The sequence below is a fragment of the Plecotus auritus genome (genome assembly GCF_963455305.1).
Source record: "Plecotus auritus genome assembly, chromosome: 5".
NCBI lineage: Eukaryota > Metazoa > Chordata > Mammalia > Chiroptera > Vespertilionidae > Plecotus > Plecotus auritus.
The window spans coordinates 110,461,072-110,477,428 of NC_137776.1; the positions used below are offsets into that span (position 1 = coordinate 110,461,072).

The 16,357-nt window shown below is 48.5% G+C and overlaps 1 protein-coding gene across 1 annotated transcript in view; it reads right to left on the reverse strand.

The window, feature by feature from the left end:
- Window positions 1-16,357, reverse strand: part of PHF2 (PHD finger protein 2) — an 89,104-nt gene that overhangs the window by 24,831 nt on the left and 47,916 nt on the right. The window contains exons 2-5 of the mRNA XM_080669310.1: window positions 15,023-15,108; window positions 11,245-11,359; window positions 4,752-4,912; window positions 2,115-2,256 (exon numbers count right to left, since the gene is read on the reverse strand). Of these exons, the coding sequence (XP_080525436.1) occupies window positions 2,115-2,256; window positions 4,752-4,912; window positions 11,245-11,359; window positions 15,023-15,108 (504 nt within the window). The remainder of the gene's footprint in view (window positions 1-2,114; window positions 2,257-4,751; window positions 4,913-11,244; window positions 11,360-15,022; window positions 15,109-16,357) is intronic.

The following is a 16,357-nucleotide window of genomic DNA, read 5'->3' on the forward strand; positions in this document are numbered from 1 at the left end:
TGCAGACCGGTGAAGGCAGCTTTGGTATCAATTAAACGTCCCTGTTTGGGATAAAATGCACAGTGATGCATTAAGAATGCCCAACTCAGCGGCCCCTGTGCAGTGACACCTCAGCTGCCGCAGGGCCATCTCCTTGCTCTTGCTGCCTCGGGCAGGATGGAATCCGCACATCTCTGCATGGAAGGCCATGCCGCCATACAAGACTATCACAGATCAGAGGTCAGGCCACCCTGAGCTCAGTGGCCTCAATCACTGGCCCTCCTCTTTAAATTAAATCTCTGGCTTCTTCCAAACTAGAATCCCGCCCCATGTCCCATGAGAGCCCTCTTCGTCCATCTCTGCCCGTGCCCACCTCCCGATCCGTCCACAGTCCAGGAGCAGCACTGCCACAAAAGCGGGGCCCTGCCCCACCAGCCTGGGGCGCTCATAACCCTCCATACACCACATACAATAGTGGAGCCCCAAATGTCCTTCTTTTCTTGCTGTCAGCTCCTCAGGTACAAAACCTGCTGCCAATGCCAGTGGCTCTTCAAAGCCCTTCAGAAACCCATGGAGAGAAGGGAAGGTGACACAGGATGCCTTGAATGCGGCCCCAGACAGCCCATGGTTTGCCCACCCCCCCCCCCATTTCAGCCCCAGAAGACAACACTGAGGACAGATTGCACTGATGAAACAGAAGCTATACCTCCTCCCTCTTGAATGGTGTGGAACTTAGTCCCAGTGCACTCAATAGGTCTGGCGCCAAGACCATGAACAACCTGGTTTGAAGTGTACATGTCCCCCACCCTCACCCACTGTCCTCGGACAGGACCAGAGGACACCAGAAGCACCATACATTTTTCTGCCAACAAAGCAGTGGCCATTGAGAGGTCCAAGGGGAAACCCCAGGCCTAGCTCCATCACCCAAATCATCCCAGTGCCACTGTGTGAAGATCTCTCTGGCCAGAGAGGCCAATCAAGTTGATGACAACATGAGTGTGAGCTCTGATACCAAAGCAACCCACTCCTCAGAACTCAGTCTTGGAGAACATCCTTCTTGTACACACACACAGATAAGAGACCATTTCCTCTAGATACCATAACCCATCGTATTTCCCTTTTTGCCTTTGCTGTCAGGAAGCTCAAATTAAACCCACTGTCCAATTACATTATTTCATTATGGCTCCTGGTAGTTCTGTATTTTATTTCTCAATGTGGTTTTTGATAACTCTTATTTTTTCCTACCTGACTTTTTGCACCTGGGCTATTTTGTTCTTTTGTGGGCTTTCTATAATTACCAAGGTGGACACAATACAAAAATAAAACTGTTCTTAAATTAAACCATCATCAACTCACACCTTGTGGGGAGAGAGTGTACTGGGTCTTTCCCAAGGGCCAGCTGGAGAGCAGTGGGTACGGGACAAAGGGGGCAAGAGGTGCACAGCGTGGGTGGGCACAGCCAAGCAGATGGTCCTGAGAGAACAGGGTCATAAAAACACAGGGCTGAGCCAGAAGCCGACCAACCTCTGAAAACAGGATCCCGGAACTAGGTGGGCCCAGACAGCCATGACACCTTGTGTAGGGACCTCGTCCCTGAGAACAGCAGCAGGCAGGACAGGGCCCCAAAACGGGGGTGGGTGGGCAGGCAGGAGCAGAGCAACTGCTAAGGCATGATCCCATTGTGCTAAAGGTGCTAATTAAAGTGTGTGAGCAAGTGTGTAATAAGCATGTGTGCATACGTCAGTGTGGTATAGGGGTGCGTAGGATAATATACACCTGGGTGTGGGTGTGAAAGCGACTGCATAAGTGTGTTGGTGTCTCAGTGCGTGCACGTGTGTGTGTGTGTGTGTGCGCGCGTGTATGCGCGCTAGGAATGTGTTGTGCATGGGCACATGTGTTCTGGAGGGAAGTACTGTTACCAATGGTTCTCTCTGGGGAGCAGGGTTGGCAGATCAGAGTCTGGCATCTCATTCTTTATTTTCTATTTGAATTGTTCACAATGAATACCTTTCATACTTTAGAAGAGAAACACAAAAGAATGCTATGTGTGGAATTCTACACTCCCTGAGACCTGCCACAGGTGTCCCACCCTGGAGCAGGAGGGCCCCGCCCTAGTCCCCACCCACCCGGCTCACCTGGTATCTGAGAACTCCAGGCTGGTGAGGCTGAGGACCCGCCTCCGGCTGGTGCTGTAGTAATAGTCCACAAACTCCTTCAGTTTCATCTTGCAGTCCTTCTGCTTGGTGACATCTGTCACGTCCACGCTCCGCTCTGGGCCTGGGGAGGCAGTGGAGGAGGGTGGGTACCCCAGGGGTAAATGGCCTGGCCACCCATGAGGTCAGGCCAGGACAGAGGGGGAGGCCACTGAGGGGAGGGCTGCACGCTGAGGCTCTGATCTCTTCTGCTCAACCCTTCTACCCTGCCCTGCCCACTGCCCCAGGCTGTTAGGAGGACCCCATGGTGCTGTAGGGTGGCAGAGTCACCAGCCTCAGCTAAGGATGCCAGATCAGCAAATAAAAATATAGAACTCCAGGTAAATTTGAACTTGAGATAAGTAATAAAGACACTTTTAGTATATATCCCAAATAAAGCATGGCACACACTTATATTTTAAACATTAAAAAAAAAACTTGTGTTTCTAGGGTACCAACTAATTCTGAAAATTAATAAATAGAAGGAAAACATTTATCCCACATTTCCTATGGTTGATGAGGGGAAGCGCAGGTAAAAATCACTGATGATGAAAAGAAAAGTTCGGCACAACCAAGTCACGATTGAAGGAAATTCTTTGTACGAGACTCACAATGAATAGAGGGAGAAAGGACAGGATTAGCCAATCCTGACTGTCCTCCACAGCTGCTCAGACCTCGAGCTGAGAGGCTGATGGAAGTGTCTGTGGACAGATGTGGCTGGACTGCCTGGATCACTGCCTACAAGTGGGTGGCCGGGCACCGCAGGCCTCTGGCTGAAGGAAGCACCCCTGCTGGGAAGGGTGCTGCCCACAACCTGAATGCAGACCTGAGCAAGCTTCTCACCATGTGGTGCAGGGACCACTGGAGACAGAGGAACACGCTGCATGACACCACAGGGAGGCCATCGGCCAAATCCCCACGGCAGGATTTTCCTCAATTCCCACATGGGACATTTTCCAGGACCAATACCCCCATTCTTCCAACAAGGAGAATGGGAGGGAAGGGGCTGTTCTAAAAGTAAACGGACTTGAAGGGACATAAAAACCCAGTGCAGTGTGTGGTCTTGTTTAGATTCTCACTCAAGCAGCCAAACATAAAAGGATGCTCTTGAGGCAACAGGAGAGAACTGCAGTGGATCTGAAGTGACATGAAGGAATTGTCATTTGTGTTCTAGAGTGCAAGAATAGAATTGTGATGGCATTTTTAAAAAATACAGTCTGTTAGAACTGTGCACTGGAGCTGTCATGGGTGACATAATTGATGTACCAGAGTTTCGCTTCAAAATACTTGGAGGAAGGGGGAAGTAGAAGAGACAGAAAAACAGTTGAAAGTCGGTGGTTTTTGTGGTCAGTACTGGGCACATGGGAGCTTCTGTTGACTCCTCTCATTTTTTGTGGGTGAAAAGTTCCATAATAAAACAAGAGGGGAAAGAAAGACATTTACAGTAAAAGCCTAAGACCATCTCCCCCTGCAGCAGAGTGGTGGTGCAGGGGGCAGGGCCTAGGCAGATGCAAGCCTGGGGCCTGGAGGACAGAGCTGTGTAGCTCATTCGTGGGAAGAGCCTAGAAAACAACGCGCTCTTGGGAGGCATCCACCACATGCTGGCTGTTCTTCCAGGTGCTCTTACAGGCCCAGACAGTGGCCATCGCCAGGCTGCAGAAGTGAGCCCCTCCCTCTCTGCCACAAGCTGGCCAGCCCTGGGGACTCCAGCTCCAGAGAGGGGTGTGGTCTCTGGTTTGAAGACAGGCGATCTCATTTAGTCTCCATGCCAACCCTCATTGCAGGCTTTGCAGATGCAGAGGGTTAAGCTCTGGGCAATGGAGCAACTCCTCTGCAGTCCCAGTGCCTACCCCCTCACCTGTCCAGAATGTGGCCAGTGCCGGCCTGAATATTTGCCATTTCAGGGAATCTTTTCTTTTCCCCCACTGGCCACGCAGGCATCCCTGTGAACCTGCCAAGCCCTGGCAACCCCTAGAGGCTCAGAGCCAGGGCTGTGTTGCAGTCAATGCCAGGTGTATGCTGGCCTCTCCATGCCAGCTGCCTCACGGACAATGCCTCCACACACACGGGCACTTCCCTCCACCCAGAGGTGTCCTGCCTGAGGGTGTCTACGGTGCTGGGAACTGCCGGGGGACATGAAACTAATTGCAGACGGCATCACCTGGATCCCAGAGGGACCCAGGAGCGAGGGTCATGGGTCATGGGAAGGTTAGTCCTGGGGCAAGTGAGTGAGGCAGCCACCAGGAGAAGCTGAGAACAAAGCACAGCCTCAGGAGAAGTGTCCCGTCCTGACCGAGCCCTCCTGGCATGACTGCCATTAGAACCCAGCAGTAATAGAATTGGCAGCTGGTAGAATCAAGGAGTCTCCAAGACAGACCCCACTTTACAGCTGGAGTAAGTGAGCAGGGAAGGGGGCCAGGGTCACATGCCACTTTGGGACATGTGGTCTAACAGCTCCTAAAACAGAGAACAGAGACCCTGAGTCACACTCACTCACATAATACAGGGACACAACCAGGGCTCCAGGCAGGCAGGTCCGGGTGCCCACAGCCACATGAATGTGGGTGGGGGGAAACTTACCCACGTAGTTCTCGACATCGCTGACATAGAAGGTGGGGGCCGGGACTGCCAGGCCCAGCCCGTCTTTCTTGGGGACAAGAATGGGCTCCGTGAAGCCATGCTCCTCCATGTAGCCCAGTGTGAGCTGGCTGCCTGGCACGCGGGCCACGACATCTTCCGCACTGTGGGGAAGTGCAGGTCAGAGGTCACTTCAGACCAGGTACCAGCCTCTCTGCACCCTGACAGGCCTGGACAGGGCCTTAGGGCTGGAGACGTAAGGCCCGCACTACTGCCACCCGTCTCCCATAGCTTCAAGTAGAGAACTCCCACAGAACCATGCCCAGGGTCACAGGGCAGCCACAGCAGGGTCCTACATACCCCTCATAGATGGAAACCTCAAGGTCTGGGAGGCCTGGCCAGGGGTGAGATGAGTGGTGAGTGGGGGGTGGGGACACATCACACCCATCCCTCCTACCAAGGCCAAGATCCTCCCCTACTTCCCTTGTCTCCTAGCTCCCTGCCCCAAGCCCCTTAATGGGTGAGCAGACCTTGCACAGGGTGAGTCTGGGGTCTGAGGATACAGCAGATGGAGACAAAGCCCTTCTCAATGATAAAGTGACACACAGGTTCCACACGTTCCCTATCAAAATACCAGTTCATATCTTTGTAGAAATTAACAAGATAAACTTGGAATGTTGAATGAAAATGCAAGGTACCCAGAAGACCAAAATAGTTTTTAAAATGAACAACAAAATTGGAAGACACTTCTCAACTTCAAAATTCACTACACCGCTATAGTATTCAAGATTGTGTGGTACAGTCATAGGAAGAATCCAAAAATAAACCCAAATATCTGTGGTCAACTGCTTTTCATTAAGGTTCCAAGACAATTCAATAGAGAAAAAAAAAGTAATTTCGAAATTGTGCATGGGAGAACTGAATATCCACATGCAAAAGAATAAAGTTGGACTCCTACCCCATAACATATACAAAAGTTAACTCAAAATGAGTCAAAAACTTAAACATAAAAGCTAAAACCATAACATTTTTAGAAGAAAGCATAGGCATAAATCTTCATGACTTGAACTTAGCACTGATTTCTTAGATTAGACATCAAAAGCACAAACAACAAAAGAAAAAATAGATAAATTAGACTTCATCAAAATTATAAATTTTTGTGCTTCAAAGGAACACTATCAAGAAAGTGGAAAGACAATCCATAGGATGAGAGAAAGTATTTGATAAGTGACGAGTATCTAGAATATGTAAAGGACTCTTACAACTCAACAATAAAGACAATACAACTAATGGGAAGGGGTTAAAATGACATGGAACCAGACTTCTGGTTTCAAGCCTCACATGTAAAGAGCCTGGAAGTTGTCACTTCTGTTTTCACAAGAAAAAAAGGTGAACAAAATGAAAACCAAAGACTTTTCTTATATTCATCAGATAATTGAGGTTACAGGGAAAACAGTCACCCCAAAATCTGGAGACACAGGCAAGTACAGAAATTCACAGCCAAGATAACCTTACCTGAAGCAGAAGCCGAGGCAGTAACTGGTAGGGGAAAAGTACTTAAATGGTAATTTTTGACAAAGTGTGGAACTTGAGGGCGGACTAGCTTAATAGTTAAAAACTCATAGGGGCCCAGTCTCAGAGAAGACGCACACTTTCATGGATTTTACCTCCAGAAATTCTACCAGGTTCTCATAATGAAGATCTGCTCCTGTTTCAGGCAGAGGGAGGGGAAAAGTAACGATGTTTAAATATACTCAGAGTATTCTCCATAATGAAGTTTACCTCCAGGAGAACTTACTTTACCAGATCCTTATCTGACAGGGAGAAGGGCAAGTGGCCTCACAGCCTTCTGCCTCCAGTAAGTAGAGAAAAGAAAAGGCCAAGAAATACTTCTGAAGGTGACAGCCCAGAGCCTCAGGCCCACTAAAACATTGAACTTTAATCATTAAATTACAGAACATGCCCCACTCCCAAACTTTACCACCATATAACAGGATAATGACAGTTAAGTATAGTTGAGAGAGCTGTAAGATACAGGCTATTTCAGAAGGAGTTCTTAAGGAAACCCAAAGGAAACAAACAGGAAATAAAGGCACAAGGAAACTAGAAGAAAGTGATGCCTCTGACACCCACAACTACAGCTAACACTGACCCAACTCCTAGTCAGGTCTATATAAAACCTCACACTAAATCCCTAATTACCTCAGTTCCTATCACTCACCTTTCAACAAAATATTACAGGGCATAATAAAAGGCAAGAAAACCCATAGTCTGAGGAGACAAATCAAGAATCAGAACAAGACTTAGGTAAAGCACAGTATTTGGAATTACCAGATAGGAAAGTTAAAATAATTATGATTAATATGTTAGGAGCACCAACAGAAAAAGTGGAGGACATGCAAGAACAGATGGTAATGTAAACAGAGAGATGGAAACTCTAAAAATCAAAAGGAAATGCTAGAAGTAAAGAAAACAACCAGCAGAAATGAGGGAAACATGCATCAGTAGACTGGACACAGCTGCAGAAAGAATCCGTAAGCTTGAAGTACGCCAAAAAAGTTTCTCAACCTGAAAGGCAAGGAGATAAAAAAATGGGGATACAGAATATCCAAGAAGTGTTGAATAATTACAAATAGAGTAATATATGCATGATGGGAATACCTAAAAAGAAAAGAAAAAAATGTTTGAAATAATAATGGCTGAGGATTTTCCAAAATTAATGACAGACACATAACCACAGATCCAGAAAGCTCAGACAGAACCACCAAGCAGCATAAACACACTCTCTCTCTTTCTCTCTCTCTCTCTCTCTCTCTCTCACACACACACACAGAAGGAAGGAAGGGAGGAAGGAAGAAAGGAAGAAAGGGAAGGAAAGAAGGAAGGAAGGAAGGAAGGAAGGAAGGAAGGAAGGAAGGAAGGAAGGGAAAACTTCACTTAGGCATGGTATATTCAAACTGCAGAAATCAAAGACAAAGAAAATATCTTGAAGATAGCCAGGTGAGGGAGATCAACTCCTGCATGACAGACTGAAGAGCTCGACTGACCTGCACCCCAGTGAAATGGTGAAAACTGTTTTAAAAACTATTCAAAGCCTCAGGAATTGGTCCTAAGAGCAAATAGCAAAAGAAGAAACATCTATGCAAGAGAGCAAATAGCAAAAGAAGAAACATCTATGCAAGAGAGCAAATAGCAAAAGAAGAAACATCTATGCAAGAAATATCTATAAAAGCTTGGTACAAGAATGATAAGATTATGTGATATTTGGCCCAAAACCTGCCATCCCTACACTTTCCCAGCTCAGTGAGGAACAGGCTCCACTCCAAAAGGCTGCAGCCAAGGACACAGGAATGCTGAATGAAAACTCTCACGGTCCCCTAGGCTCTCTCCTTGAGCAGGATGTCAACCTTTCTTATCCCTCCCAGCTGTCTGTTGCTGAGGCTAAGTCCTGAGCAAAGGCTGTCAAACGGTGGGGGCTCCCTTCTTCCACCTAGCCCACACTTATGGAACTGAGGCTCTGCCCAGAGTGGGGCAACCTGAGAATACTGGGGTCTTGATCACCCTTACCCGGCCATTTCTACTCGGCATTCTACTGGAGGTCCTGGCCAAAGAATATAGGCAAGAAAAAAAGTAAAAGTAACCCAGACTGAAAAAGGAAGAAGTAAAACTATCTATTCAAAGATTATATGATCTTGTGTATTTAAAAAAAACAACAACACAAGGAATCTACTTAAAAAATTAGAATGAATAAACTAGCTCATCAAGGTTGCAGGATATAAGCTCAATATATAAAAATCAATTGTATTTCAGTATAGTAGCAATGAACAATTTGAAAATAAAATTAAGAAAACACATTTACAAGTGTATTAAAAGAATAAATTATTTAGGAATAAATTTAACAAAGGAAGTGCAAAATTATACTCTGAAAACTATAAAATATTGTTCAAAGTAATTTAAAAGATCTCAATAGATGAAAATATATCTCATATTCATGGGTTCAGAAGACCTAACATTGTTAAGATGGCGATACTCTGATTCTACTGGTCTATGGTTCAACACAATCCACATCAGAGTCTCAGATGACCTCTTTGTAGAAACTGACAAGCTGATCCTAAAATTCATATGGAACTGCAAGAGCCCCAAAATGACCACAACAATCTTGAAAAAGAAAAACAAAATTGGAGGACTCACACTTCTCAACGTCAACACTTACTGCAAAGCTACAGAGCTACAGCAATCAAGACAGCGGAAGACTGGACTACGGATAAACAGATTGGTGGGATAGAATGAAGTCTCCAGAAACAAGTGCATACATCTATGGCTGAGAGACTTTCGATAAGCGTGCCAAGACCATCAAATAGTGAAAGAACTGTCTTTTTCAACAAATAGTGCAGGGACAAATAGGTAGCTGCAAGCAAACAAGAAAAATGAAGTTAGATCCTTACCTCACACTATATGCAAAAATTAACTGAAAAACAAAGACCAAACTGTAAGACCTAAAACTATAAAACTCTTAAAAGAAAACATGGGAATAAATCCTCATGACCTTGAATTTGGCAAAGGATTTTTAGATATGACAATAAAATCACACAAAAAAAGGGAAAAGATAGAAAAATTAGACTTCACCAAAATGACCAAAGTTTGTGCTTCAAAGGACACCATCAAGAAAAATGAAAAGTCAACCCACAAAACAGAATAAAGTATTCGGAAATCACATGTCTGATAAAGGACTTGTATATAAATATAAGAACTCTTAGAACTCAATAATAAAGACACAAATAATTTAAATGGGTAAAGGATCTGAACTAACATTTCTCCAAGGAAGATATATAAATGACCAAAAAGCACATGAAAAGATGCTCAACATCAGTAGTGATTAGGGCAATGAAAATCAAGACCACAGTGAGAGAACACTTCTTACCTACAAGGATGATTATAATCAAAAGTCAGATAGTAAAGTGCTGGTCAGGCCCTGGCTGGTAAAGCATCGTCCTGTATACCAGATGGTGAGGGGTTCGATTCCCGGTCAGGGGACATGCCCAGATTGTGGGTTTGGTCCCTGGTGGTTGGGGTTCATATGGGAGGCAAGTGATCGAAGTTTCTCTCTCACATCAATGTTCTTCTCTCTCTTTCCTTTCCTTTCCTTTCCTTCTCTTCTCTCTCTCTCAAATCAATAAAAAACATGTCCTCGGGCGAGGATTAAAAAACATTTCATAAAAAGTGCTGGTGAGGACATGGAGAAACTGGAGCCCTCATACTCTGCTGATGGGAATGGAAAGTGGTGCAACCATTATGGAAAACAGCCTGGAAGTTCCTCAAATAATTAAATATAGAGTTACTCCTAAAATATGAAAATATATGCCCACACAAAAACTTGTACAAGAATGATTATAACAACAAAAAAAGAATGGTTATAACAGAATTATTCACAGTACCCCCAAATCAGAAATAACCCAAATGTCTGTCAACTGCTAAATGAATAAACAAAATGTGGCCTGTCCATACAGTGAAATACTATTCTGCCATAAAAAAGGAATGAAGTGCTGGTACATGCTATGACGTGGGTGAACCTTGCGGATATTATGCTGAGTGAAAGAGGCCAGACACGGACGGCCACATATTGTATGATTCCACACTCAGATGAAATGTTCACAACTGGCAAATCCACAGAGGCAGAAGGCAGATCAGTGGTTGCTTAGGGCGGGGCGGAGGGAGCAGGGATGGGAGTGATATAGAGATTTCTTCTGGGTGATGAAATGTTCTAAAATTGATTGACGATGGTGCACATATCTGTGAACATACCCAAGATAACTGAACTGAACCCTTTAAATGAGTATGATATATGAATTATATCTCAATAAATGAAAAAAAAAAAAAAAAAAAAACACCCAGAAAAGGAAAAAAGAAGCCAGAGGGAGAAAACTGCCTTGTCCATAGAGAACCAAGGATAAGAACTGCACTGGATTCTCTTTAGAAACCACACATGAAAAAGAGAATGGGGTGACAGAAAAGTGGGATTGCCTAACAACACCATCGCCCAGGGTGAAGGCTTAGAAATGGCTCCAAGCAGGTTCTATGTCACCAAGCCCCTTTCTCACAGAAGCCATCCCCACAGCCCTGCCCCTGCCCGCTGCCCTCACACAGGCCGGGTGTGGAGGACAGGGAGGGCTACAAGAGCACTAGGAACACCAGGGACACCTATTGACCTGGGACCAGGACCTGCCACATCTGGAGAATGATCTTAGCTGGACACTCGCCCACTCCTCTCCCTTAAGAATGCCCCTTGGGAGGACACACCTGGTGGGGACATGGGTCTCTTGCCTCCCATACTGTGCCCAGAGGTTCTGAGAAAGAGAGAGGTCAGCCTCTGCCGGGGGCCTGGAGTATCAGGGAACTATCCTCTGCCCTAGAGGCAGGCCCACAACTCCTGAGTCCCTGAAGCGGGTGCGCATCGGATCTGGAAGTGAGCAGGTGGCAGGGGGATCTGACTGCCCACCTGGGAAAGGTCCGACTCCGTAACTCCTTGATGAAGAGCTGGCTGCCATTCTGCACGGGTTTCACGTCAGGCGTCTGCCCCAGGCTGTGTTTGTGCCAGGTCCGCTTCTTCTTCACTGCAGGGGACACGGGGTGGGTCAGCACCCCGCACAGGCCCCCTCCCTGCATCCCCCTTGCCACACCTCCAGAGACCAGCCACGCGGGCAGCCAAGGAATCTGAATGCAGCCAGACTCAACCCTCCTCAGGCAAAGTCCTCAGGGTCCCTGGGCCCAGCCCACCCAGCCTCCCACACCCCCATTACCCTGTGTTGTCACATGGGCAGGAGCTCTCACCATCCCCAGCCTCTGGTTCTACACCCACACCGACTCCCATTTCATACCTCCCAACCCTGTAGCTCAGCTGATGGCACCCAGAAGCTGGGGCCTCCCAGGACCCCTCCCTACTCAGCACCCAGTCGTGAGAGTCATCTCCTGAGAAGGTCCCACCAAGGCCGGCCTTCCGGACACCCCTCTCCCCCTGAACTTGTCTTCAAATAGCGCAGACCCTGTCACCAGCCTGCTGGGACCTTCCTGTCTCTGCAGCCCACAGCTCACAGACAAGAGCAGGCCGGCCACCACCTGCTGTGCCCTCCGCCCTCTCCAGCCCCAGGCTGTGCCCACCTCACACACTTCTGCACAGCCATCCCTGCCCACGTCACCCTACGCACTTCCTCAGGCAGCTCTGTCCTCATGCATGCTCCCAGGGCACTGGTGCACACACCTTGGACTTTTTACACATGAGCGTGTGCACACACCCCTGCTGACTATGATACATTTGCACCATACATGTGTACTCACACATGCATACATGCACATGCATGCACACACACCGTACTGGACTGCGAGCACTTAGGAAGGGAATTGACTTCCTTGTGGCCCTTACCCCTGGTTCAGGGCAGTCACAGGTAACTCGGTGAGTGAGGAGGACCTGCTCCTTAGAACTGCTGGGGGCGGGGGGCAAGGGTCTGAGAGAGGTTGACGCTCAGAAGAAATGAGACTGGATATGATGGGAGGGTCCTCAGGGTGCCTGTCCCTCCCAGACGAGGATGGGGAGGGAGCTGCAGGGGTGAGCGTCTATGAGGCAGTGTGGTCCCAGGGCAGCCCCACCTCAGGGGAGAGGTCTAAGCTGGAGCCATGCCAAGGTCTCCCCTAGGACGGTATGCAGAGCACAGGATGCACACTGCCTGGCATTGAGTGCCTCATCCTGGGAGGCCACATAGGAAAACTGAGTCTTGGGGGTTGGGGTGGGGCACGGGGCCAAGTGACAGAGATGCAGTGGACAGAAGGAGAAAGAAGCAGCACCTCCATGTGTCCCCAGAAGCTGGGCCTGAGAAGCAGGTGCTGACTGGCCAGTCCTGGACCACCTGGTCTTCTAGACCCTCACTCAGGACCAGCAGCTCACCACCTCAAGGAGAGACTGCCCGCTGAGGCTGTGGCTGGAGCAGGTAGGCTGAGACAACACGACCTAGTTCTGCCAGGCTCCCCTGAGGCTGAGAGTCCTCCTACCTATGGCACCCCAGCACCCCTCTCTGGCAATGCACACCCTGGAGACAGCTGCTGAGTGGGGCACCTGGAGTGTGGGGGCGGCACCCCACCTCGTTGGGCATGACAGGATCCTCAGAGAGGATCAAAGTGAGAAGTCAGTGAGTGAAGAAGGAACCTCTTAAGCAGTCACAGAGCTAAAGAGAGACAAAGCGGGGTCAGAGCCCCTTTGAGGATATGCCACCTGCTTTCCATGAGCCTTCGTGTCAACTGTCAGTGGGGACTCCTTGCTGGGTTCCCATGGGGCCCACTGGGCCCACCAAATCTACCTGTGGGCTCTCCCTCCTCACCTTGGCACGCCTGCTGCAAAGCCCACTCAGGGAAGGGAAGGAGGCAAGCCTGGCCCAAGAGGGCCTGCAGCACAGCCCACAGGTTTGGGGGCTCCCCTGGAAACACAGTGACATAAAGGGGCATCTTGTCCCCAAGGGGCCTTGCTGTGGAAGCTATGACTGAGTTGATGTGGCAAACACCACACTGACAGGCTCCAGACAGAGCACGGACTCAGTTCAAATGAACAGTGGTTGCCAATCTGGAGTGCATGCTAGTGGAAGGTGCTAGAATCTTTGTCCCTGATAGCATATGGCCACCAATAACAGCAGACAGGGAAAGCATATATGCATATTTGCACAAACATGCAAATACTCGTGCACACACATTCACTCATACACATGAGCACATACATGCACTCACATATACATACCCTCCATACACACATGCACATATGCACAACCAGGGAGGGGCTGCTGGGTCCCACCAGGCTAGCTGTCCCAGCATGCCCTGGGGGTGGCTGGCTGCAAGTGCCAGGAAAGGGTGCCTGCCCTTGACTTCCAGTGGCAATAACAGGCAGCTGGGGACCACCTGGCCTCTGCCCAAACCCAGGAGCACAGGCAGAGGGGCTGGGTGAGGCAGGCACATATAGCTCTGGCAGCAGGCAAGCTGATCCTCAGGGAAGGGTGCTGCTGGGGACACTCAGGGGCATTGGAGAAATTGCACTGTTGTGCACACCAACACCCACTTCGAACCCTGCTATAGCCCAATCCCAGCGCCCCCAATTCATGCAATAGCTCACGAACCACACAGAGGTGGTCCCACCCTCCCTGAGCCCCCTAAGACTGTGCCTCTCCAGGACACTGGGCTCTGTTGGGGAGTCAGTAAGAGTTTCTGATCCAGCCCTGCTTTGTCCCTCGCTCTGTTCCCATGATCACATGGCACACCCCTCCTGCCCCGAGTCCCCACCCTGTTCATCTTTCCTAGGCACTGAGCCTTCCCAGTGGCCCAAGAGGTGCCAGAAATGCCACCAGTTAGCCCATGGAATGGTAGTCACCTCCTATATCGGCTGAAAAGCAGTGGCGAGACAAAGGATGAGGTAATTAGAGCAGACACCAGTGCTGCCAAGTCCTCAGGGTACGAGGGGAGGTTAGAAACCGCAAACTTTCCTGCTTCAGGACAGCAGGGCTGTGATCTGCCACCAGCCAAGGCCAGTGTCCAGCCTGTACCTTCTGTGAGCAGCTTGACCCAGGCTGGAAACCAGAGGCCACATTAACATCCCATGCCATCTGTCTCATTTCCAGGCCGGCCCTCCAATGGTCCCTGTAGACCATAGCATCTCATTCCCCAGAGAGGTTAGCCTTGGGACTTGCCTTTCAGCCATGACATGGGCACCCTAGAGTCACCTTGGATGAGCCTGCACCCTGGGGAGCCCCCAAAGGAACTGCCACACCCAAAGGGACCAGAGGAAGGCAGGGATAAAACCGTTGGGATAGGCAAACAGCAGGCAGTTTGGGAAAGGAAATCACCTAAGATTCCCTGCAGGGGTGGAGAAGGGAAGTAGAGCAGATCCCCATGATGCAAATTTCAAGACCCCAGCAAGGTGGAGGTCAGCTGGGAAGGGCTGGGCTGCACAACCCCTTGGACAGACCTGCATCATGACCCTGTCTCAGACGAACTTGGCCCCTGCAGGTGCTGGAGTCTGTACTCCCTGCTGAGGCCTTTGAGAGCAGATGGAGTCTCTGCACAGCAGCTGTGAGTGCAGGAGCTGATCAGGAGGGGCTGCAATGGGTTTGGCAAGGCTGTACAGGTTGGAAAAGGAGGCCAGAGGTGGTCCCCAAGCACCAGGGTGTGGCCACCCAGAGTTTTACCCCAGCAAGCCAGGTCAGGAGTCCATCAGATCCTGGTGAGGTGCATGGTGCTGTACTTACAAGTAGACTTCCCATGGGTTTTCTCGCAGTTTGGGCAGTGGTATATGTCGATGTCGGGGGCCTCCTCCTCTTCTACTCCAACACAGCTGAAATGCAGAAACAGATATTACTGGCGGTCAACAATTCCATGAATGCTTCCCTGCAAAGCTCCCAGGCAACTCTTGCTCACCTCTTGGGAGGGTCCAGGGCAGTGTGTGCACAGATGGGGCAGACTGTTGTGGGGACAAGTCAGGGGTCAAGGAGGAGGGGAGGAGGGGTAAGGAAGGCCTCACCAATGCATGACCAGGATAGGGGAGGGACCAGGTGGGCCAGCAGGCCTCCCTCCATGAAAGCTGTCCCTGCCCTGTCACCATAGAGCTCAGGGAGACTAAGGGGGTCACTTCACTGGGGCAGCTCAGAGCCATCGGCAAGGTCCCTCTGGACACCATGGGGGACCGCCATAAATCTCCCAGGGGGCAGCACTGGGACAACTGGATAGCAAGAGGATGAAGCTGAACTCCTATCTTACACCGTATAAAAAAGTTAACTGAAAATGGATTAATCACCTAAATACAAAAGCTAAAACTGTAATACTCTTAGAAGAAAACATAGAGGTAAATCTCCATAGCCTTGGATGTGGTCATGGATTCCTAGATATGATACCAAAAGCACAAGCAACAACAATAAAAATAAACTGGATGTCATCGAAATTAAAAACTTGTGTGCATTAAAGGACACTATCAAGAAAGTGAAAAGCAACATACAGAATGGGAGAAAATATTTTCAAATCATACATTTGATAAAGGTCTACATTCAGAATATATAAAGAATTTATAACTCAACCACAAAACAACTGAAAAACAAGCAAAGGACTTGAATAGACATATCCCCCCAAATGAGATACAAATGGCCAACAAGGTCACAAATAATTCAACATCCTTAGTCATCTGTGTGCCTCTGACATGCAAACCAAAACCATGACATACCACCTCATGCCCACTAGGATGGCTAAATTTTAAAAAGAAAAAGAAAAAATGGGAAACTAACAAGTGTGGCAAGGATATGGAGAAGTTATAACCCTCTTACAAATGTAAAATGGTGTGGTTTCTATGGAAACTGTATGGTGGTTCCTCAAAAAAGTTAAAGATAGGATTACCATATGACCCAGCAATTCCACTTCTAGGTATATACCCAAAAGAACTGAGACCGGTCTCAAATCCTTTTACACAAGTGTTCACAGTAGCATTAGTCACAGTAACCAAAAGATGGGAGCAACCCAAGTCCACTGACTGGTAAATAGATAAACAAATTGTGGTGTATCTACACAATGGAGTAGAGGGCTGACACTTGCTACAA